This window comes from Scleropages formosus, chromosome 7 (genome assembly GCF_900964775.1).
Source record: "Scleropages formosus chromosome 7, fSclFor1.1, whole genome shotgun sequence".
Taxonomy (NCBI): Eukaryota; Metazoa; Chordata; class Actinopteri; order Osteoglossiformes; family Osteoglossidae; genus Scleropages; species Scleropages formosus.
In genome coordinates this window covers 19233982-19259791 of record NC_041812.1, presented here as the reverse complement: position 1 = coordinate 19259791, position 25810 = coordinate 19233982, and the positions used below count along the sequence as shown (strand labels likewise).

At 41.6% G+C, this 25810-nt stretch overlaps 1 protein-coding gene across 1 annotated transcript in view; it reads left to right on the top strand.

The window, feature by feature from the left end:
• Nucleotides 1–25810, top strand: part of gnao1a (guanine nucleotide binding protein (G protein), alpha activating activity polypeptide O, a) — a 75715-nt gene that overhangs the window by 11041 nt on the left and 38864 nt on the right. Inside the window, exon 3 of the mRNA XM_018726644.2 lies at nt 8389–8530. Within this exon, the coding sequence (XP_018582160.1) occupies nt 8389–8530 (142 nt within the window). The remainder of the gene's footprint in view (nt 1–8388; nt 8531–25810) is intronic.

The window sequence follows — 25810 nt, the reverse complement described above, 5'->3', positions numbered from 1 at the left end:
GTGTATACTCACTAACTTCTGTGTTTTTAGGATTCTTTTAACTGAAACACATGCTGAAAGCAGTCAAATATGAGTTTAGCAGTGATGTTACCTATGAAAATATCATGACTTTAACCTCAGAAATGTTCATTTTGTTGTTCGCTAAAAATAAAATGCAGATACTGTATGTGCTGCCTTGCACCGAATATTTTATAAGCATGGTGAAAAATTGCAAAAGTATATAAGAGCAGTTTTGGACAGCACAAAACAGCAGTATTCTGCAAAAGTTTTCCAACTGTTCTCATTATTAGTGTCTTCGGCGCAAACATATGTCTCCTGATACCTGGACCTTCTAAAGGCACCAGTCATGTCAATGTGGCAGTTTACAAAACACAAATGATGCTATCTCTTGATACTTTCATAGAAGCTAATTTGTGTTGCTGGAGTGAGAAAGGCAAGATTTAAAGTTAAACTGGTGTTTTTTTCCTTCTTTTGAAGAGTGCTAATTGTGACTGGTTTTGACTGTGTTTATACAGTGTTACAGTATAACCTTTACCTGGTGCTGGAGAAAATTGGTCTCCGTGATGCTATGCCCCCTGTGGCCCCCTGCCTCCAGGGTTTTGATCCCGCTGTAAATTAGTGCCCAGGGCCTGTTATTTTAATTAATTCTTAATTGTGGTAGCAGATGGAAAGGCCCATGATCTGTTGGGGAGGGCGGATGCAGAGTTTGGTAGGGTGAATGCAGAGTTTGGTAGGGCAGGCCCACTTAGACTTGTGGATGCTGGGGATGGATGGGATTTAAAGTGTGAAATGCACTGGGGAGTAGCATTGTCTGTTTTTGTCCTTTCTTGCTGATATTGTAGTGTGCAGCAAAATCTCAGTTCATGTCTCAGACTGTAGTGTGATTTTACATAAAAGGGTAACTGTGGTTATTGTTGGTTATGCTGAAGTGTTTGCTGCATTAAATCTGAGCTGTGTTCCTATTTGAGGTCACCTGACATAGGGGAGAAATAGCTCTCTCAATCCAAGGCCAGTTCTTTGTCTGTGTTCCATCTTTGGATTAACTAGGTTTCCTCTGTTAAGGGGAGATAAGGTACACATTTCTGGATGTGCCTGCAGAAACACTGCTTTTAAAAGTGGGGGGGGACAGTGTCCCTGAAGTCCATTGTATGTACTGTAGAGCTCCCTAGACATCCCAGGAGTCCAATGCTAGCCAGTCTTATTTTTTCCGATTTTGATAGCTTCTTGGCAGCCTGCAGACAGGCCTGCTTTTTGTGCATTTTCAAATTTATGAGCTGTACTTATCTTTAACTTGATTAAAATAGTTTTAAATTTCAGGTCACTAATTCTCATTTTTTGCTCATCTCAAGTATTGAACAGTTATTTTTGGGCATTTCTCCTATGCATATGGTAGCTGCATATGGACAAAAAATGTTCAGGATATTTATTTTGTTCACCATGAGCTCTTGTCATCCTGTTTCCACATGGAGCATCTTGACAACAAGTCCTCCTTCTGAACCATTATATCTCCTGCTATGTGCCCAGATTGCCTTTACACTGTATTGTAACATCTTCCAACCATGCGCTAGACTGAGTTGGACCCCCTTCCCTATGTGGCCCCGATGCTGGGACCCCTGCTGCAGTCTGGAACACATGAAAGCGAGGAGACGTGGGGTACATTGAAGATTATTTCTTAAGTCACATAGCAATGGAATGGGGCTTTCCCTTTTCTGAATGTAATCTTAATCATGGTTTTTTTTTTACTGAGGACATGGTATAATCCTCTCCTTCTCAGCACCTTTGAGCTTGACAGTTCATAGACATATACAGATTAAGTCTGAGCCATTGTGCTGTTTGTTCCACCCTCTCTGTGGCATGGTGTCTCTTCCGAGGACTTAAATTACAGTTTAGTCCCTTGTGCAGCATTGAGAAATGGCTCTTATCTGCCCCTTCTGTACCTTGACCTTGTTTAGGCCCTCAGGTCGTAACTCTCAGCTTGGGAGATGCAGCTAACAATCTGCTGCCTCAGCTCTTTATACGCCTTTCCTCTCCCATCCCCAGTTTTCACAGTGACAACAATGATAGATTGCTCTGCTCACTGTCCCTTCCTGCAGCATGACAAACAGCTGCAAAGGAGCAGGGGAGTGGACGGAGTTTCTGGACCGAGTCAGGTGACTAGGAGAGGCAGGCGGTCCAGTCGACGGCTACTGGTTAATGGGCTGTGGCAATTATATTATGGTCCAGTGCTGTATCTCGTTTGCCAGGCATACACCTCTTGGAGTTTTTGGCATCTATAGGCATTCACAAAGTATGAAGTTTTCCTAAAATAAATTTATAGTACACTGCTGAATGTAAACAAGGACTTGTGCCTCTTTTGCCCATCGATCTTAGGATTGCAACTTTAACTAATTTTATCTGTTTGTCTTTGGATGCTGACAGGATAAACCTGTCTTGCAGTTCTAGTGTTAGTATAGACCTGCTACTATTTATATTCACACAGGAGAGGTACAATGAATGGAAAATCTGTGATAATGTTAAATTTATAGCAGAGCAGCTGCATTTAGCCTAGCAAACAGTACAGTGTTTGTTTTTTTTAAAGTTTAAGTTGAATATGCTGAACACAGTTTCACTGAAGATAGTATCATAATGTGAGTTCTCATCTTGCCCTCAATGACTTAATGTACAGAAGCCATTCCTTTCAGAGTGGTAATACAGTGTGATCTGCTGCGTCCGTATCAGTGTCTCTGTTTTCCTGTCCCTCTGTCTCAGAGTGTTGCTGCCATTCTTTGACCCCAGGGTGTCCGGGGAAGATATCCTGTGTAGGAAACAGCTGCCGTTGCTTTCATGGTGTGCTCTCTGTTGATTGTCAAGTTTATAAATAGTAAGTCCCACTTCCAGAGGGCATGAAGGGGAAGGAGGGTAAATGACTCCGTGGGGTAGGGGCTGATGATAGTAGACTTACTATACCGGTTTATTACGACAAAGTCTCCTTTTGGGCAGCATGTATGGTAGTAAAAGGTTGTTACAACGAGATAGACAGACATGCTGGGACTATGTGTCTCTTTTGGGTGGACATCAGTGTGGAGCAGTAAATGCTACACAATTTTTGCATGCTGTGAACCCCAAAATAATTGGATTGAAATTTCAGGGTTTAGCCAGTCATAGTGACAGTAAGTGTGACATAGATACAAGATATAAATAAAAGTCACATTAGTTAGCTGTATTAATGTGATTGCATTTAGTTTGTGATTATTTCAGGCATTTCAGAGAGGCACTAGGGCCTCTCCTACAAACCGGTTATTGGTAATACTTATAGGTGATCCTTTATTTTGCCTGTGCAGTATGAAACTTCAGCTGTTAGATCCAGCACACAGTGAGACCCCATGCAGGAAGCAACACACTGTGGCATTTGCATTTCTCTCTTTCCCATCCTCTTTCCCTTCTTGTTTCCTTTTCTCTCCTCTCTGTCTCCCTCTCTGTCTTTTTCTCCCTCCTCCCTTGCTTGTGCTCAGTGGCTCCCTTGCCTGCTTTTCTAGTCAGCTAATGAGTATCCTTACATCATACTTGCTGGAGGGAGAGATTATAATGAGCCCTTTCCTGCTGCTCTCGGCTCTCGCCCACGGGCGGTGTGTGATGTTGCAGGTTTCTAGAGACAAAATGAAAGGCGTTGAAATTGACATTGTGAGGATGCTGTTCAGGTGCTGGTTTGGAAGTGGGGGGAGGTCACTTTCTGTGGGTTTGCTGGAAGGTCTTTCAACGCAGTGTTTCTATTATGCATTCTTTAGCAAAGATTGTCAGGCGTGTGTTTTGACAAGAAAAAATGGTTTTGAACAAACCCAAGGAAAGCGTGCTGTGGGTGCAAATTCTGATAGATTCTGTCCTGCTCGCGTGCTTCCTCACTCTCCCACACGTAACTAAGCCACCAGAAAATGTTCTTGCCGTCAGCAGCCTAGTAATGTTACACTGATACTACTGTGCTACTGCAGTGCCTGGGCAGCAGTATTAGAATGCCATGTGTTAGTGTTGCCATGACCAGGGAATGACCATGGTGGACGAATGAAAGAGAAACCTGTGAAACATGTCACATTGAGTGGGATGATCTGGTGGAACACACCCACACTTTACAGATGGATGTCAGTGGCCAGCACCCAGATTACAGGCACAGAAACATGAGTAGATAGCCAGAGATACCTTTAATTAGGGATACAGACACAATAATGTAGAAATGCTGCAGTGACACACAAAGACAGTACTGTCGATATATCACAGTAAAGCAGACAATATTGCATTTGAATCTGAATATACTGCATTATCATATGGACAGTAGGTCAAATATACATACGCACAGACAAGAATTGCTCAGACTTCTGTCATCAGCCTAGTCCTCCCAGGAGAAATTTTAATTAAAGCTTCCCTTTTACATGCATCTTGGTGTTGTAATGTTAGATTTAGGTTTATGAAGTGGAAGCCTTTGCCACCTATCAAATAATCAAGTGTAAGTGTTTAGTGAGTTGTGCAAAACACAGCACAAACGTCATGATTATACGTATGACTGCTTTATCAAAACGACTTAAATTTTTCCTGCTGTTGTCCTGCCGAAATTAGCAAGAAAGTCGATACACTGTTGAAGTAAATTGCTTGGACTCATTCACATTATTTGTGCAAAACACACAATTCTTACACATATGTATGTGCATTCTTTTCTAGGTATAGTTTAATGGCAGTTGGCAAACCAACTGGAGTACAGACCAGAGACTATTTATGTCTGGCAGTTCTCCCACATATAACATGTCTGTATCATAATATCTGGAAAAATCAGCAGAAACAGCAATGTAGCTGTTAAGCAAAGGTTTATCACTGCTGTCAGCCATGCAGCTAACTTTTTGTAATTAAGTATAAATGAAGGATTTTTATCATGATGCTGTCAAATTGAAACATGCTATTTTGAACACATAAAGACAACATAAATAATTTTTGTCATTTAACATTAAGATTTTTGCTTGATCAGTCAGCATGAAATGGTGGGCAGTTTTTTCTGGCTGTGTGTTATGAGAGGTAGGGGTTTTCTGTTATTCTCTCAGTCCTTTGATGAGCCAGAGCCTATGGGTATTTATGCATACACACTGGTACAATATATTATATGTAATGTACAAACATTAAGATGAAGCATTTGAACATGCACATTAATAATGTTAAAACAGTGAGACAAAGAAGAGCAGATACTGCACACAAACAGTATGTTAAACATACAGACACAGTGACACAGATCAGATGTGTGTCCCATGAGAGCAGTTTGTCCTACTGACTGTTTAGTTGCTGAAAGGTCCATCCTTTTTATCAACTGAACCTCTTGTACCCATTTCCAACCAGGTCACCTCAGGTCTTCAGCCGGGAAGTTAGACCTCCGCATGTTCTCAAGTTTTGATTGTATCTGCTATAGTCCCTCACAAATCTAGTCTCCTTATTTCTATTTCAGAATTATTTTTATTGTATGAATTATTTATCAGTTCCGTAAAAGAAAACATCTTGAATTTCCGAGGTTATGTAGGAAATACTGTGTCTTTTTGGTCCATTGTTGGTTCACAGTAACAAAGTTTTAGGTAGAACCTTAAAATGTTAGGTCCACATTTATAAGTCTAATAGCTAGGGCAGCAGGGAACAGTAGGTGGGCTTGGCCTGGTTCTTCTCCCTGGTGGGTCTGGGGTTCGAGTCCTGCTTGGGGTGCCTTGCAATGGCCTGGCATCCAATCCTGGGTGTGTCCCCTATGCCCCCTGTTGCCGGGTTAGGCTCTGGTTTGCCAGGACAAGCGGTTTCAGCGTGTGTGTGTGTGTGTGTGTGTGTGTGTGTGTGTGTGTGTGTGTGTATATTTCCCTTGCTACGGAGTGTGTCATGAGTAGTTACGCATGAAAACCCAAGGTTGAATGGTCACTTTCTCCATAATAGTGTTGACTGAAATGCTTGAGTAATATCAGGGAATCAACCAATGTATCTATAAAGATTGAAATATGAGCTGCATGTATCACTGTGGCAGTGCTTTGTATTCTTCATCATGGAGCATATCAAAATGCTTCAGGTAATTTGGAGTGTGGCTGTAAAGCAGAATGTTTTAATGAGCTGATGATGTTTTCCAGGTGTTTATGGGCCTCTAATTACCCAAGTGTAGCTGTGGGGGTGGCTCGCTGTTACCACGACAAATAGATCACCTGAAACACAACTGCACACCTGTCCCTGGCAGAGATCGCTGGGTGAGATGAGTCCTCAGCCAGCCACTGCCAGGGCAACAGCACCCTGTATGCTCCATTCACACCTCGGTTTCCTTCGTTCTTTTAACCATGTTACACAGGGCATTACATATGGACCTGCATACTGCACTGCGAGCAGCTGGCCATGCTGCACGTCTCCGATGCTTCCCAGTCTCAGTACGCTGTAAGGCTTCCTGTGCCTTAACTCAGGTGTGGATGGCTGGAATTTCAGCTGCTTTGTGTGTGGAGAACAGATAGACGCATGAAGCTGCTGAGGTTATTCTCATCCACCTTGAAGAAGTGTTTGCATGTTTTTTTTACTGAATATAAATAGTAAAAAAGAAAGCAAATCTGTTTTAAAAACTTGCAAATTTTAAAATATTCTAAAATAAGTTTTTTAAACAAAAACTATAATGGAGGAGCTTTTTTCCACCGGTTTTTAGGAGGAGGTTTGTGAGGTTCCCTGTGTTCCGAGCTGTTTGTGGCATCAGCCCAGGATGTCATGTGATTTGGCAGTGGTGAATTTTTTTTTCAGGAGAGCACCTGTTCTTTCAAGACCCTCCACCTGAGCCACACAGTTTTATGAGGCCATTTCATACTCGTCCCTATGACGATTTCCCAGCATACATAAGCGTTGTTTACAGGAGGCGCTAAGGGATTGTTTCCTGCACATTTTTTGAGGAGTAACTCCATAGGTGCAGTTTGCCTGCATCATGCCCCGTTGCAGACACCAGGAGATGCCATGTCCAGGGAACAAGTGTGGGAGAATTTGTGGCTGGTTTTTATTTTTCTACTTATACTTCCACAAAATATTGCAAACAGGAGTAGGATAACCACAGAGCCAACAACTCGACAAAACAGAACACAAAAAGCAATAACAATGTCTAGCCTAAACTAAAGACACAGGGCCGTAGCAACAAAACAATAAAAGATAAATTGTTCTCTCTAGCCTCTTGGAGTAAAGGCTTTTTATTCAGTCTACTGGAAGATTGGCTTCACATTGGTTGTACTGGGTTTGCAGCTGGAACTATAATGCTTAGAGCTGCTGCCTTTGAACCCACAGGTTGCAAGTTGGAATCCCTACTCTAGCTGTAGTACCTTTGTGCAAGGTACTTACTTTAAATTGCTCCAGAAAAATTACCCAGCTGTATCAATAGGTAGCTTGATGTTGCAAGTTGTTTCGGAGAAAAGTGTCAGCTAAATGAGTAAAAGTAAATGCTGCTCAGTTGCCAAGCTGCTGCCAGTCTTATGGATGGCTTTAGCTTGCCACACCCATACACACACACACATTTTCAGAACCGCTTGTCCCATACGGGGTCGCGGGGGAACCGGAGCCTACCCGGCAACGCAGGGCGTAAGGCCGGAGGGGGAGGGGACACACCCAGGACAGGACGCCAGTCCGTCGCAAGGCACCCCAAGCGGGACTCGAACCCCAGACCCACCAGAGAGCAGGACTGTGGTCCAACCCACTGCGCCACCGCGCCCCCTGCCACACCCATGGTATTGCTTTTGTAAATGCACTTCCTCAAGCCACAATGGTCCACCTCTGTTATTAATGAATGAAGTAAGTTTATGAGATAAAACTTGGTACAGTTAAAGGCAACCTATATTTTGATACCACTGTATAAAATATGTTAGTTTTACAGTGACTATGAACTAATAGCTTTAGGACTTTTAAAGTTTTAGTTCAGTATGTACATGATTTGAATAAGTGGAGCTGACACGCTTTTCTTGTTAACTGGGGTTCGTCAAGAAATTTTTAGGGCAGTTTACTTATGTGTAGTGTGAAACTTGCTGAGTTGATTGGATTGCACTCTTAAATGCTGAAGTGGCCCTAGAAACTGCTCATTGGCTGGATCAGCTTTGCATTTCTTATGGCCTTCCTAAGGTCCATCTAAATCCTGTAACTGTATGTAAGCAAATTGCCATTTGGTGGATTGAGGACTTCAAGCAGGTAGTTGCTGGGGGTACAGTAAGGGGACTGTAGAATACTTCTTGAACATACGTGAGAAAAAAGGAATGTGGAAGTTTTACACAATGAAAACTTGGGAGGTAGAGGGATTGTGGGTTTCTAGGGGTTGTGGAGCAGGAGAGCAGAGGTCAAGGTGAAACACTAGAGCAAAAGCATATCCTCTGCTTGTCTGATGGCTGTATTGTATTTTGCCAGGATCATCCATGAGGATGGCTTCTCTGGGGACGACGTGAAGCAGTACAAACCCGTGGTCTACAGCAACACCATCCAGTCGCTGGCAGCTATTGTGCGTGCCATGGACACACTTGGTCTGGAATATGGAGACAAGGAGAGGAAAGTAAGTCAAAGACATGATCAGTAAGTCATATCTGTGTGTCATACACCTGGTCAGTCTCAGTCAGTTTCATATCTCTGAAGTTACCAATTACAGTGGCCCTGTTCTGCGGAATTGGTCATTCACTGTCAGTCTTATACCACGACCTGTCTTTTAGACATTGTCACACCATGCTGGTCAAGGCCAAGGTCACCTGTATTGTTCAGAACAGATAATTTTCCCTTACTCGGTTCCATGACATAAAACTGGACCATCACAGTGACCATATAATATAAACTATATACATTAAAACCTGGTCAATGAGAGTGATCCCATACAACAGAAGTATCCAATCACATTAACCCTGTATCATGAAACTGGCTAATCATAATGATGTCATTACCACAGAGTTGGCTATTCACCAAAAATAGAACTGGTCAATTCGAATTACAAAACTGTAACACCAACATGAATAATTTCTCTTATTCTGTGTTTTTGTGGATTATGTTGCCATTTTAGTAACATGATACAGAAAAAGACAAGTTTGACACCTGGAAACTACTAATACATTTATTAATGCATGCAAAATGCATACATTTGTCAAAAGGGTATTTGTATGCATTAAATACTTTGTTCTTTGTTAGCCTTAATGATATGGAAATTCGTTTTGTTATGTAAAACTGTATTTGTTCTAACCTTGAGACCTGCAAGATATGGGCAGGGGTGATGCATATGATGACCTATGGTGATTTAAATTACACAAACATACCAAAGGTAGTTATGTTTTTGTAAAAGCTACATTAACACTGCTAGGTTATAGTTTTAGTAAAACATTAAAAACCAGTAATATTTTATATATACGTACATTATACACTATACTGCCATCATATTGTTTAGGAGGTCAAAATACACTGGGTCCTCAATTGGGAACTGGGAACTGGGCATCTGTTCATAGCATGATTTATTTGTAAAACCAGTCACTTTTACTACTATCATGAGCAATAAAACCTTAATGATACAGATGACCCATGATTTATTCACAGATTAGGTTCTCCAAAAACTTCAGATAAAGCTAAAATGAATTAAAAAATTGCTGTAAGACATATTTTTCATTCCATTTTCATCATTTTCCATTTTCATTATCTTTTATTAATCTGAAATAACATTACAGTAAGACTATATTAACATTTCTGAAAATCCAAGATATGTGATCTGCACAATCACCTATTCATTGCCTACTGTAGACCAGTTTATTATAAAAGCATATGCAACATGTGCAAGCATCTGGTCACTTTCAGCCTTCTTTTTGATCTATACTGTGAGTAAAACTGTAATAATACATTTATACCCCAACTTATTCTGTAGTTAGGTTCTGTAAAAGTCTCAGGAATACATATAATAAATGAAAAATATGCTGTAACAATTTTATAATTTTTCTTAACTTTGAAGCACATTGTGTGTGTGTGTGTGTGTCTGTGTGTGTGTAAAATTGAAACTAAATTACATTGACTGATTATGAACTAAATGTGACAATGTTTGTCTTGTTATTGATCATGAACATTTAGGAATGTCAGAGAGAAGCTGTTAGCACTGTGGAAATACAGTCCGATGCTCCTACTCGGGTTGTGTGTTACCCCCATCTAATGCTGAGTGTGGAAAATGGGCAACTGAAAATAATAAAAGAAGAAATACATAAAGTGAAATATTTGTATCTTTGAAAATATGTAACCTTAACATTTGTAACATGAGGACCCAGTGTATCAGCAAAAGCTCTTTAAGCTGAATCATCAGCCCCGTTATATTTACACCAGTGTCTATATTAAAACATTAATTAAAAATTTAATTTACAATATTATCTCATGAATAGTTAGGGCTCATAATAGCATTTCTCAGTCCTGTTCCTTTGTATGGTGGTTTCTGTTCCATGTATTTCTGTTTAATAGTCTTTTTTGAGCTGTTGTTTGAAGGGAGGACTCAAATAACTAACTTTAGTTTGGTTCAAATAACAATCTAAAGGCTATAGTTACCATAATTTCTATTAGTCACAGAATATGTGTCACAGAGAGGAGTTATTTCTTGTTTGTTTTTTCACTTTGTAAAATGCAAAAAATATATTGCCTCTGCTTTCAGTTAGTGATTGCAATGAATGTGTAGACCATTATTCATACACTTTGTTCAGTTACGTAATCGGTAATGTATAATGTTTACATGTAATCAGCTATGTAAATATTAGATTGACTGATTCAGTGACTGTGTATTCAATGAATGTGATTCAATACTAATTCATTCAGTTTTAAGTTTAAAAAAATAGTCACATAAATGCAATGTTTTTTTTTTAGCTCAGATGCAGCAAACTTGCAATATTGTTGCTGTGATGAGTGTTTTTCCGCATAAGTTACTTCTAACTTGATTGAAAATGTATCCAGTCAATGACTAGTATATTTACATTAATCATGACTTGAATTATTATGATTTATTCAATAAGCAGCTCAATGAATTATTTTACATCTCAGAACAAAAAGTTCCATTTGGAGGAGCTCCCAGGGCTGGTGCAGAATGTTGCTAGTTTAGAATGAGGGCTCAAGAATTCTTACCATATTATAACTCCAATATGAACTGATCATGATGTAAGAAAATATTTTGATTTGTTTACAAAGTTTACATTTGTTTAATTATAATTTTAGTATTGTAATTATCACAGGATACAGTATGTACAGCAGTCGGTTAATATTCAAATAGAAGAAATGATATACTGAAAACAACAAAGCCCTCCACTTAAGCAGTTTTATTCAAACAAATAGACCATTGTATGATGATGTTAACACTGATGATCGCAACTATATTGTTGCTGTTAAGGAATGAGTGTTGTTCAGTACTTCCATAATACCTTTCAAAGTACCTACCACTAGCTCCTTTCATTTGTGAACACAAGTCCTGCATTCCTATTGCTTTGTCATGACTTACGCAGAATTCACCACTCTGTCCTTTCTTATAAGTCACTTTACTTTGATGAAATCCCTCATACTGATACCTGCAGACACAGAATCTGATGTACTGTACACATTGGTTTTAGATTTTCTGTTATGTCCCACTAAATCCAGAGGTCTTTGCCTCCAATTACACTTCCACACAGGAAGCGGCCACGATCTGGCATCTGAGAAGATGTGATGGGGGTGGGGAAAAGTATTATCCAGTCACAGGCTGGGAGGTGATAGAGAGGATTAGTGTATGTGTCACGGTGACCTTTGGCCCCTTTAAGAGTTACATGTAGGTAAACTGGGCTAGATCAACCTCTGCTAAGAGCCAGTTGTGTGGTTCTTGTATCTAAACACAAGAGTATGAGAGACAGTAGGACAAAGGAAGAAGAACAGAACAAGAGGAATGAGAAAAAACAGTTACTGATGCAATGGAAATATATTATATCAGCACTATGAAAATGTGATGGTAGTTTAGACAAAGTGCATGCTGGGAGTAGCGTGATAATGGAGGGTGGAATGCTGGGATCGAGTATGTGAGCTGCTGTTAGGTGAAGCAGGACAACATTGTATTTGTTTTCTTCATATTTGGCTGATTCAGAATTTACCTATCCCTCTCCTAACAGGATTAACTCATTCTGTGAGGTGAACTCCTGTTGCTATGGGATAAAATTTACATTATTTTGTATAGAAATAATAATTGATTCACAGATGAAAAATGTGTCATCTAAAATTCATTTCAAAACCAAAATAAAAAATATTTTTTATTCTTGGTGCTGAGGCACTGTGTAGTGTTACAAATATTTTACGCTAGATAATTGTCAGAGATAATGACATACATACATTTCACCAATCACCTTTTCTGTAAATGCAAAAATAAAACTCAAGTTTCACATTCACCTTGAGTCCATGTTCAGTCCTATTCCCTAAAAAAATCCAGTGCATCTCAAATATCTGTTAACAGTTACGTGATTATAATTTATTTTTTATAAGGACTCGGAGAGCCCAGGTTTGTATCCCACTCCCTGCTGCCCTGTCCTGGAACACTGAGCGTATCCTGAATTTCTCCAATAAAAATTTCTCATCTGTATAAATAGCTAAAACATATAAGTAGATTATATGTCACTTTGGAGAAAAGGATCAGCTAAATGAATTAATAATATTGGATCTGGCTCCGGTTCCCCGTGACCCCGTATGGGACAAGCGGTTCTGAAAATGTGTGTGTGTGTGTGTGTGGATCTGCTGTTTCTGTGGTGATATTAGATTGACATTAATCAATGGCTTGATTGGATCGGATTGTCAGAGTGGTAGAACATTGCATAAGTAAGTTTCTGTAGGAAGGTAAATGATTTTATTGCATTCTGTAATTTATTTAAATGTTCCCATGAGTATTTATTCCCTGTTTACATTGTTGTTGTTTTGCTGAGTAAATACTCTGGACCAATAGTCAGGGATAGGAGTCATGTAATTGGGAATCACCTATGTGATGTTGAGTACATGGGTGTGTGATTGCACTTGTCAATATGAACAAAGGATACATGTAGAAGTGAAACGACAGTATGACAGGCAAAAATGTCATTGTACTATTATTAGTCCACTGTAAGAGAAAATGGTACACATATTCAAAAGCTATTGCAGCAATTTTTTATGGTACAGGACACCATTATGTGAGGGATGGATATACAAACATGCATGCACATGCAGAAACTTCCTTGCAGTCTCTTACACAAACAATGATAAATGATCAACTGCAGCAGGTAGCATAGTGGTTAGAGTTGCCACAATACAGCCAAAGGACCCGCATTTGAATCAGACCTCTTGCTATAACACCCTTGATCAAGGTACTTAGATAAAAATACCTTGTTGTATAAATGAGTAAGTCATTTTAAGTAGTTTCAGAGAAATGCTTCAGTTATACTCACTTTCATCAACCACTTGCCCTGCTCAGGGTCATCCAGGCTCTATCCAGGAATCACTGGGCAGAAGGCAATAGGTCATACACCACTGGCAATTTGGAGTATTCAATTCACCTGAACTGCATGTCTTTGGACTATAAAGGTCTGTATGAGAACTTAGGGTTCCTTTCAGTGGGTCACATAGATCCTGTGTTATCAGACTGAGTCTGTTGTAATGGAGATGCTTGGCCCACTGTCTCTCTTTTTTTACTGTTGAATGGCTGGTCTCCAGCTTGCCCAGAAGCCCCACCCCCCATTCAGACCCTACAGGTAATGAAGCAGCATGCAGTCAGCAAAGAACACTCTGTCAAACTGCAGCTCGCACTAGAAGTGTAAAACCAGCCTCCATCTGTAGGCTTTTTCCATTATGGACAATTTTCACAGGACTCTCATATCTCACTTGTCCTGCTAGGAGCAGAGAATATTACAGAATAAAACTCTAACCTTAAAACCAAAGTGTAGGTGCTAGAAAGCATGTCATTAATTGGAGTTGTCTCTGCTCCTTTCTCTTGTACCATCTCTTTTGGCTTGCACACAGTTTCTCTTTTCTCTTTCTCCCCTTTTCCGTCTCCTCATCTCTTGTCGGGGCAATGTTGACACTGGCTTTGATGTGTCTCAGCAGCTCTGGCCTGTTGCCATGGTCACCTGGTGCCTTGCCTTTCTCTTGACACATTTTGCAGGTCTGTCCACTGTAAGGAATGTCACTTCTGTGAGGAAAGTGTCAGAGCACAATTCTGCAGAGTGTTGCAGCAGTATACAAATTTCTCTGTGCATCCAGGCAGCTCTCTGTGAAAGATATTGTTGTTTTTTCAAACATTCTTTCTCTGCAATCGTTATAGTAACATGGGTTGGTCTGTAATTGTCTAACCCACTCCGATTTTTTTCTCAGGTCAGGTGTAGGAAGCCTTGTCATTTGTAACTTTCTTACTTTACAGTTGTCAGCATTGTTTGTCTTTACTTCCACACTCAAATGCTGGTGCCCCTCTTTAGATTTCCTGTAGTGTTTCTTCTGTATATTTTTTACATAAACTGTGACTTGTCCAGGGAAAAATGTGATTCCTTAAATGGGTGGGGACTGACTCCCTCTGGCCTGACCTTAGTGGGTGGTGGTGAATAAAGAGTTGTCTTTTCATTGTGCCGAAACCCGTTAGTTTTTTTGGTCTGCTTTCACTGGGTTATGCCTCACTGGGGTCTGTAAGGTCTGCATGCTTCTGTATAATGAACCCTCTACATGATGTGGCCCAAAGGAACTCACGCACATCTGAAAAGGCCTAAAAAGTATAATAATCACATGCTAATGTATGCATAAATAAACAAAAATCTAATTTGGATTGGGTAACACTATGGAAGGGGAATTCTTTGGTTCACTAGAGTGAGGTAGATCTTTGCTGACAAAGCTGCATCCGTGACACAGAGACAAATGTTAACAGGGCAGATCATATACAAAAAACATAAAGAAGTTAAGCGGCACACAGTAACATTCACAAGCAGTTTGACTTCTGCCCTGTTTAATGAACATGTTGGATGACATCATATGGATTAGTAGTGTTCCTTTGTGCGCTAAGATGGGAGAGGGAGAGAGGTTGGGAAGGAAGCAAGGATGAAAAGGAGGTATAGTGTCCTGTCCTGAATCAGAAATCCTTCCCCCCACACTATTTTGTTGTGTTTGGGGTTTACGTTTACTTGTGCTTTTATGAGTAGGACAAGGTCAAGGTGCTAATAGGCTTTGTCAGCACCTTTTTCATACTTTTACTTTTTTTTTCTCAGAGAAACAAATACCTTTTGATGGTAAGCAAATATGCTTAGTGCATTGAAATTTTTTTGATAGGTGTCATTTATATGAATAGATTTAAAAACATTGCATAGCTGTTAAGAACATGGACCTGAAAGTTTTGCTATGTGGCTTAGCATAATAATAGTGATAATAACAGTAACAACAACAGCAGTGTCCTCTTCACTTCTTTTCCTTATACACTGGGTCTTTGTGTTATAAATGTTCAAATCACATATCTCGGAAGATCCAAACATTTTTCACCTCATGTAGAGGCTGGAGGTAGTGTGTTGGTAAGAGCTATGACTTATGAAGTGCTGCCTTTGGACTTGGAGGTTGGTGGTTTGAATACTACCTTTTGATGTTGTACACTGGTGGAAGGTACTTACTCTGAATTGCAAAAGAAACATTTTAAGTTGCTTGAAATATTAACTTTATGTTTTTATAAGTTTACTTTTAATTGTATTTTTCATTTGTCAATTTGGTGGGGGAGCATGGTGGCATAGCAGTGCGGTGGGCTTGACTGGTGTGCGCTGTGTAGTGGGTTTTGGGTTCAACCCCTGCTTGGAGTACCTTGTGGCAGACTGGCATCCTTTCCTGGATGAGTCCCCTCCCTCTTTGGCCTTGTGCCCTGTGTTGCCAGGTGGGCTCCGGTTCGCTGTGACCCCACTTGGGATAAGCGGTTGCTGACAATAACATGACACTTGTCAATTTTCTAAAATTTGTTGTCGAGTGAATGCCTTTGTTTCTCCATCCAGTTGTTAGCTGGCAGTAAACTGCACCCGAGTGGAATAGGAATGTTGGATGGATTAAATCAACAACTTTGCTTAGTGTGTCCCCTCCCCCTCTGGCCTTACACCCCGTGTTACCGGGTAGGCTCTGGTTCCTCGCGACCCCCTATGGGACAAGCGGTTCTGAAAATGTGTGTGTGTGTGTGCTTAGTGTTGACAGCTTGTTTCTAGAGTTTGAGAGTGTTGGTGATCAGTAACAAAACAAGGACTGACACTGAACGTATTTCTGGAGACAAAAATATTCTTATGTTCAGTTTTAATTTTACTGTAGCTCAAAAGTATTTAGAAGCATTAAAATGTCTTGCAGCATATTTTATTACAGTTATATTCAGGATTTTTACAAGTGAATAAATGATCTATTATTACACTTTTTCTAAGACTACTGATTATAAAGAAAACTGAAAATGGCCAATGGGGGCTGCGGTGGTGCAGTGGGTTGGACCACAGTCCTGCTCTCCAGTGGGTCTGGGGTTCAAATCCTGCTTGGGGTGCCTTGCGGCGGACTGGCGTCCCGTCTTGGGTGTGTCCCCTTCCCCCTCCGGCCTTACGCCCTGTGTTACCGGGTAGGCTCCGGTTCCCCGTAACCCCATCTGGGATGAGCGGTTCTGAAAATGTGTGTGTGTGTGTGTGTGTGAAAATGGCCAGGTGTTTTCAACAAATTTCTAATTCATTACTGCTTTATCTGAGGGTTTACAGAACCTAATCCATAAATCCATGGGGGCATGGCATGGTGTGGCATGGCGTGGTATGGTGGGTTCAGCTGGTGCCTGTTGTATGGCATGTCTAGAGTTCAAGCCCTGCTTGGGGTGCCTTGTGATGGACTGGTGTCCCTTCCTGGTTGTGTCCTCTCCCCCTTCTGCCTTGTGTTACTGGGTAAGGCTAGATAATCCATAAGTCCAACCACTGTCTTATTGAGCTTTTATTACTTGTGATGTAGTGGATGGATTCATGAAGAAATTGAGTTGACTTCAGGTTGTGTTTATGACCTGAGGACCCAATGTACATTCTATAATTTGCTTATGTAACTGTGGCCTTACCTCAACTTATTCAGTATTTATTCAACCAATTAAACAGCTTCTGGAAAAGCTGAGTTAACACACCATGTCATCTAAACAAATATTTACTCGAAGACACTCCATTCCAGTGTGGTGTCAGATATGCCTGAATGTTAAAACACCTACTGGCTTGATAATGGCTTGTAAAAATACCTTGGCAAGAGTGAGAAATTAAGCTCAGGAAACCTATTACATAATTATGGTAATTTAAATTTTAAATAGTGAAAAGGAAACTTTAGAAGATCTTTTGGCAGTCATTAATGATAGGATTTGTGTCAAATGTTACCTATTTATAAACGCAGTACGGTTCCTAGCAGAAAAATGTTTTATGGCAAGCATGTCGGTATATCTTTTTAGACCTACTTTTGCAGTATTAGTAATGTTCGCTGATGGATTGGGTTATGGTCTTTGTTTGTGTGGTGGTGTTTCTGTTCGTGTTGTTCAAGGAGGAAATAGTTGTGCCTCTACCTGATGCATAACATTATTCTAATATTTCTGTAACTTTATCACAGTGTTTGAAACCTAACGGTGTTTTCACTGTGCACCCTTGAGGTACAGCAGCCCAGAACTGCTTTGCCTAACATGCAGTCAGATTTTTGCTGACCAACAACGTCCTTCTGAAAGAGAGAGATTCGGTGTTTATTTATAGATTTTTCAGATCAATAGTTTATTATATTACAGAAAGGTGTTGTTTTGGGCTTTCTTCGTGGGAGACTTTGGTAAAATGCCTCCCAGACCCCCTGCTTCATAGTTTGGATGGATTTGCATAGGATTGGCGCTCTGAAACAGCAAGTCCGTCAGGGAAGAGCTTTGTCTTTACTATTGGGCAAGCTGTCTGATCGTTGGCCTCTCATCCCATCATTAGAGCAAAGACTTTTCCTGTAAACCTGAGGCACATGCACACACAGTTACATGCATTTTTTTGGGGAATATGATTGCTGTTTCATTACCTGGATGACTTCTGGCATCTGCTCTTCAATTTGAGTCACTCCACAGAGGCAACCACAGTAGCTTGCCTGCATGACCCTGTCCCAGCAAATCATAGTCTCAGTCCTGAACTTCACAACACAGACTTCTTGATGGTTACCATGAAATTGCTAGAATGGATCTGCTTAATGAACTAAAAGCTACAGAAAGATTTGTGAGGAGTGTAGGTTCTCTGTATCTCATCAGAGATTATTGTGTGTTATTGTCATCACAGCATTCTGAGTGTCAGCCAGGAGTTGTCACCTCTTCATGTGAGTCCTGCTGTTATTATGAAAATTATCTTCACGTATGGGTGCACTGATGTCATCTTTGTGTTCCAGTAATGTGTCTGGACTTCAGTTTGATGCTACCAGGACTATGAGGGAGTAAGCACATGAACAAGAGACAGCACTACAGCTGGCCCTCTACAAAGCAGACGTGCAGCATATCAGCCAAGGAAGTGCTACAGATAATATGGCCAAATTGCATTAGCAGTGGAGGAGCACTGGTGACCTGGAAGTTGGGGTGTGTGCTGATGTGGCCTTGCTGAGCTCTACTTGATGCTTTCTTTGGTTAGTGGATTCAACTAAAAGGCAAAGGAGGTGGTTTTGTGCCGACTTGTGTTTCTAACAAGCAAGAAAGAGTGATGTCTGATAAATACAGGCAGCCTCAACCTGTCATTTTGCATGAGACTGCTGAAGTCAACTTCTTTGAGCATAATTACTGAGTACTTTCCCTTGCTGAAGCAGGAAACAGATTCATCAGTTCAACCCAAGTAATCAGGGTCTTAACCCATCCTTGTGCATCAGTGCTCACTGGGAAGGTGGCAGTGGTTGAGTTGGAAAAAGAAGAGACACCAGTGCCTGAGACACACTGAGAGAGGCCAACACAAAGAGGAAGATAAAGGAAGAACAGAGTGACACAGAAAAATGGGAAGGAGGAACAGAGTGACATAAGGAAAATGCATGGTGGATGCAGGGAGCGATAGAGAGCAAGAATCAGCAGTTGGTATTTTACAGACCTGTGGTTTTGCCTGAAGCATGCTGAAGAAAAAGGAACAATGCACAAGCATTGAGCAATTACTAAGAAATTACTTGTTCTGTAATTGGTTCTGATTCCTCTGAGGCAGGATGGAGGATCAACACACATATAAGTGATGAAGGGTATGCAAGGAGCTGGGGGCAGGGGAATGAGGACCAGAAGGAGCACCTGTGACTCCCTAAGGGGCAGGTGCAGGGCTTCCCCAGCTTTTTCACACCCATTCTTTCCCTGGTAACTGCTGGTTGCGTTCTTGCAATGATATTCACTCTCTGCCAAAACCAGTGTGAGGTTTCTGGATTATTTCAGCAGCTCTAAAGATCTGATTTATTTGTGCTATTTTTGTCTTGGTTTATAACATATTCCCATCTTTATTCCATCTATTATACATTTTCTTTATAGGAAGTAGATTAGTTTGACTGTAGTTATCGTACAGATGTTTGAATATTTTTTTTCCCGCTAACATGCTTTTGACATTTCTTTTTCTGTTTGCTAGAACATACCCTCACAATCACATGTCTGTCCTCAAAAAGCCAAACATTGTGTAGAGCAGTCATTAAAAAACCACATTGCTGTTCTTCTGTCTTCTCTTGTTTGTCAAGCACTGGGTCATAAGACTCAGGGATTACCTTCAATTAAAGCTAAGAAAATGAACCTGCAAGTGTCTGTAAGCCTGGGAATGTGTAAATTATAGAAATAAAGATTATGTTGTGTAAAGATTGCTTTTCGTGTTGCAGAAAACAAAAGGGTTTGGCTCTGATGACATAATACCGCAGTCCACTGTAGTGATTAATTGTATGGCAGAATAGTGTGATTTGCTTGTGAACAGTAATTCCTGCTGTATGCTGAGCAGGTTAATGGATAAGTTCACAAGGAGACTGTAAACCTTATCAGTGTGTTACAAAGATGCCTGTATCAGACTTTCACTGTTTGTTTATTTGCATGTTTTGTTTGCAGTTTTGAGTTTCTCAGAAAGTGGTTCCAGGGTGTAACGGGGGTCAGGTTGGATCAAATGACACAGAGGAGAGGAGCTTCATTCTATCCCGATTAGGATACGAGGAGAAATGCAGAACAGCCGTGAAAGTTGTAGTAGCAGTAGTAGTAGTGTGCCCTTCATTCTCTGTGCTCTCAGCCCAGTTCCTGGGCTTTTGACTGTATCATGATTGTCCCCAGATCTGTCTCTCTGTTGCAAAGCTTATATTTGATTTCTACCCCACAGCTCCCCCTTAATAACTCTCAGAGAGAAAGAACAGTATTCCTCCCCTGACACTGCTTACTATTTTGACCTTAGGGCAAAATTTACCAGGTTATGGCACACCTGTATGTGTTCAAGATGAAGGTGTGGGTGTTTGCATTTGGACTCCAGCCGTCCTGCCCAGAGCACCTCACTTTGTCACTTGTCTTCAGCCCAGGACATCTGGAGAATTGACAGGGACAGCAGGCTAGTCAGGTTCCTGAAAACAGGAGCCAGTCACACTACATAACACAGCAGAGTGGTCTCTCATTTACATGGTCTTGGTGTTTTTGTTTAGGTCTGAGTGGTCAGTTGCAGTGTGAGATGAGGTAATGTTATCCAAGTGGGCCCTTTTACCCTTAATCAAAGTGCTCTCACAGTGGTGTATTCTCCACGTATACGGATGACCAGAGTGTCTGGTCTGCTGGTAAGGGAGCCTGTGTGGAAATTAACACAGCAGTTCTGCAAACTGAGTCTGCCTGACCTCTGTCATCAGACACCTGCCCAGTCTAGTATACCCAAAGACATGGTAGCAGTTTGTCTTGGATTATGTGGTAAGTGTGGCTGGGTGACAGGGGAGTCATAGGTGACTGACCTTCATACTGTTTTTTCATTCTTTAGTGGCTTAGATAACACTGTTTTTTGGGTCTTATTTCCAAAAACAGTGGTGGCACAGCGAGTAGTGCTGCTGTCTAATAGCGCCTGGGTGGTGCAAGAGGACATGGGTTTGATCTCCACTCAGTCTGTGTGGAGTTTGCATGTTCTCCCTGTGTCTGTGTGGGTTTTCTCCCACAGTCCAAAGATGTACTGTTTAGGTTCCCTAATAGTGTGTGAGTGACAGAGAGTGTGCGCCACTGATGTATGGATGAGTGACCCATTGTAAGTAGTGTATCTAGCAGTGTAAGTCACCTTTGTGAATAAGATGTGTGGGCAGATAACACTACATAGAGTTCATTGGAAGTCAAAATTGACTGCTGAATAAATGTAGTAGTGTACCTGTTTAACAAGTGAGATGTTTCACTCTGTGTCTGGCATCCAGGCAGTGTCCTTTTTGTTTTCATGCTATGGAATTGTAACCCATGATTCAGCGTATTACATCTGTTACAGAACATACTTTATACAGGCATGCATCTGTACAAGGGGAAGCAACATGGAGAGGTGGAAGGTGAGAGCCTGGAGGACTTAGATGCACTTTTTTAGACAAGTGGATCCTCCAGTGAGAAAGAATAGTTGGCCAGTGAGTGGTGATGGAGTCTGCCTTGGAGGAAGCACAAAGGAAACAGGTGGAATGCTCAGATCACTCTAGAGGGCCTTGCGTTCTGTTTCTGTGCTTGTGTGTGTGTGTATGTACCTGCTCTTTTCTGCCTGCTCAGTGGGGACAGAGATGTGTGGATTCTCAGGGAAAAAACAGAAACAGAATGATGTTTGTTGTTATTTTTGCAGTGCAGTAAATACTGCATAGTCCTGTGCTCAGCTTGATTGAGTCACTGGTGAAGAATCTGAATCAGAAAGTTTTTGAGTAGCTTGAGATGGTGCAGCTTATAATTAGAATAGGAGCTTTTTGTTCTGTGCATGTTGCGCTCCAGCTGACACAATATTGAAAGCTGGCTGTAGGAAGTGAAGTGCGGACTCAGCAAGCAGCCATTAGAAAGAGGGATGAGCTCCGAGCTTTCCCCTGCTCAACTGGTACTCGCTGTTGGACTTGTGTAGAGTTATTTTTCCCTTACCTGATCTTCTGGTGAAGTGTTCAGGGATGGCAGCTGGCAGTTTGGAAACATAGAAGTTGACACCCTGGGTTTTGCACTGTGATGGGTTTGGGAACCCCCTCCATCCCATTGTCCATACTATACACACAGTCAGTGGTTGGACAATAAGTCTGTATTCCCTGCTGTCCTGCCACCCCATCCTCACACATACTTATTGTGGCCCTACTGCCCACTAGCCAACCTCTCTACCCTTCTTCTGCTCCCAGCAGAAGTGCTGGTGAGGTGGACCCCTTCACCCAACTGGCACTTCTTCCTCCCATAGCCGCCTTATGAAATATTTTTTGAGGGCGGGGGGTGATGGCTGTGGGGAGCAAGAGGCATCTAGGAGCTGCACATTGAGTGACCCACTTTCAACGGTATGCTGCCATTTGTGTTAATTTTAATAAAGATGATGATGATTATGATGTCCCTGTGCTGAGTGAGTCAGTGGAATTGTGCGGTGCAAGCTGTGGGCGTTTTTAGCATCAATATTAATGAATGTGATGCTTAAAAGAGCAGCTTTGGAAATGGGGATGACTAGCTTGTGGGAATTTTGCACTTGCATACCCTGCCCCCCAAACGACACACAAAAATCACATCATTGTGGCCTGTCATGTGCCTTTAGGGACTAAAGACCACACCAGATGTAGGCACCTGTTTCAAGGAGACAGGCATGTTTCCCCAGACCTTCTGATGCCCCTCAGTACATAGGGTGTGGTATCAAGCCCCAGGGTCTCAAGATTAGTGAGTACAAACAGGCTTACAGGCATGCCCTTGCACACTGCTTCTGCTTAGACTAAGACTAATGGGCACCTACCTGCCCTTCACAAAGACACACAGATCAGTTACGTGGGAAATGGTCTCGGGTTCCGGAACCAGGATGGGAAACAAACTACTTGATGGTGTCACTGATCTGATTTCTATTAATTGACAGCTTTCAAAGTCATGTGATCTGCTGTAAGCTACGGGTCAGAGATTCAGAAACTTTTCACGGCAAGTATGTTGGTACCAGGGATACCATATGGGATTAGCATATGAAATATAAAAATATTATGAACCTGTTGCAGGAGGAATCAGTGACTTTGACTTATTTCTTCACATTGTTATAGGTATTCAGTTAAAAATGCTTTGTAAATTGCTAATGCTGAGGTTGCTAGTGAAGAACACAAAGGTGTTATGAAAGTCAGGTTAGCCTATGAAATGAGCAACAACAGGTAGGACACATAGAAGATATGGTTTTATGTGGTGTCCTCAATGACAGCAGTCACATACGCTGATGCACCCTATAGCTGAGTGGCCTGTTTCATTAGGAAAACATTGTGATGGCTCTGTAAGGATTCTGGGTACATTTTCCTGGCATGCCCTGGATTCCATTAGAAGGAAGAGTTAATGCAGTGCAATAATTATTCTCTTGAGCAGTTTTCCACATCTTGTAATGTAGCGTGTCTAGGTAGCGTGTCTTCCAGAATGATACTGATGTTATTTTGAGTTCACGTGTCAGTGGGTGGTTTGAGGAGCAAAAGGACAAAGTTACCCAGTGTTAATGGGCAATTAGCAGACCTCAGTGTCACAGCCATTTGTAACCATTGAGAAAATCATCTGCAGTAAGTTTCCTCCTCCATCAGACTGTCAAACTGGAGGCCATTTTTTGGAGCAAATGGTGACAGAACGTTTCTGACACCCTGCCACACTACATCTGTGTCATCCTGGCTACACACAGTGGTTGGATCAAAATGCTAGGTGGCATTCTGCTTGTGTTTTTTATTTTCTGCAGGTCAGAGGCCACGTGCCATCATCATCTAGAAGCCTCCTGGGTGGAGTGTGAGTTATACACACACACACACACACACACACACACACACACACACACACATACAAACACAGACACAACTGGTTGTATATAAGGAGTTGATACGGCTTGGTTCCTTCCCTTTGCAGTAAAAGAGTACTGCTTTTTCATGCATCTTTCCATTACTAGTAGTTTAACTTGGAGCAGAAATGTGTGCCGAAATAATCGTTTTATGTTTTGCCAAGCACCTAAAACACATTACTGTTTTGTGTTGGGGGGGGCACGGTGGCGCAGCGGGTTTGACCGGGTCCTGCTCTCTGGTGGGTCTGGGGTTCGAGTCCCGCTTGAGGTGCCTTGCGACGGACTGGCATCCCATCCTGGGTGTGTCCCCTCCCCCTCCAGCCTTACGCCCTGGGTTAGGTTCCAGTTTGCCGCGACCACGCTTGGGACAAACAGTTTCAAACTGTGTGTGCGTGTGTGCGTGTGTGCGTGTGTGTGTGTGTGTGTGTGTTATATAAAAGGAACTCTGTAATCTCTAATGGTTTAAATAATGTCAGTGCCTCTGTGAACTGTTCTGAGGAATTTCTGCACAACAGAATACTGAGCCGCTGCTCCTTCATGCGGTCTCTTTCTTTTGGTCCTGCTTGAATGCTATTTCCTAGCATGCCGTAGGCATAGGCCAAAACAAATCCTTTGGAATGCTTCACCGCATGGTCATTCCTCTTCTGTTCAATGACCCCTTTCACTTTATGACTGTCACTGTACATTTATATGGTGCACTCACAGAAGAACAAGCAGGTCAAAAGGATTGGGATGACCTGCAAAGGTCAGAGTGCAGCACCCCAACAAGACTGTGGGCTGTTCGATTCTAGTATGGCTGAGGGAGCATGGCTAGACTGTCTGCAAGTGTTTGAAAGGGAAGGTACAATGTTTAACAGTAGATTATGTGTTTGTGTGAGGTAGAGGAAATGAAAAGAGAATGCCTGTAAAATCTGAGCAATGGAAGGACAGAAGGTTGATGTGTAACAAGAAAGGAAGTGTGTATTAATTTTCAGAGCTTCCCTGACCTTTATCTTGCCTTGTTTGGCCCCCTTGCCCCTATGGAATATATTCTTTTGGTTTTACCCTCATCGTGAGTGTGCTGCCATGCCTGGCATTTGTCCTTCTGGGCCCAGGGGCAGGAAAACATGCTGCAGTACACACCAAGAGAAGCTGGATGTAATTATGAAGATGGTCACTTACACAGAAACAGTATTCTGGATGTATATAGACCCTGTTCTATATACCAAGGTACAGCTTAAAAGCATACATCACTGTATCTATAATGTTTCATGGTTATGTAAAGTTCATGGTTTACAGTCAGGAAGGTGGGTTGCTGGAATAGTGTGGACAGAAGCATCTAGAGGCAAGTTGGCGGCAGTCGTTTTTTTGTGTGGAATTGAAAGAATTGTTACCTGCCAGCAGTGTGTCAGTCATGACCCCCAGTGACCTCTGAACTCATCCTTTGACTTCACTAGAATCCCATACTACATGATGTTAACCATCAGCCTGTTGTCTGGTGCCAGATTTGGATACAGAGACATGTGGGTACCAAAGACCCTGTCAGTATTACTAGGTCACACAGACAAGAGTTTTTTCTGTGTATGTGTGTCTTTGTGTTTTTGTGTGTTTGTGTCTGCATCTGGTATTTGTTTCAGATCTCCTCTTGCTGATTAGACAGGAGTTGAGCCAGCGCCATGTAATGCTCCTTGGCTTCACAGGTAATGACCAAACTGACTCATTTACACTGTAAAACAATAGTGCCAACACTAAGTGTTTTAAGAGACTGGTGACACTGTTCAGCATGATTTAGACAGTCCTTTTCCCAAACACAGTTATACATGAGTCTTCTCTGTGAGTCTGCAAAATTGTCTTTTATGTGGTATCATGGAAAATAATATGAGGAGATTGCACAGAAAAGCAGGTGCAAAAATCTGGGAAACATT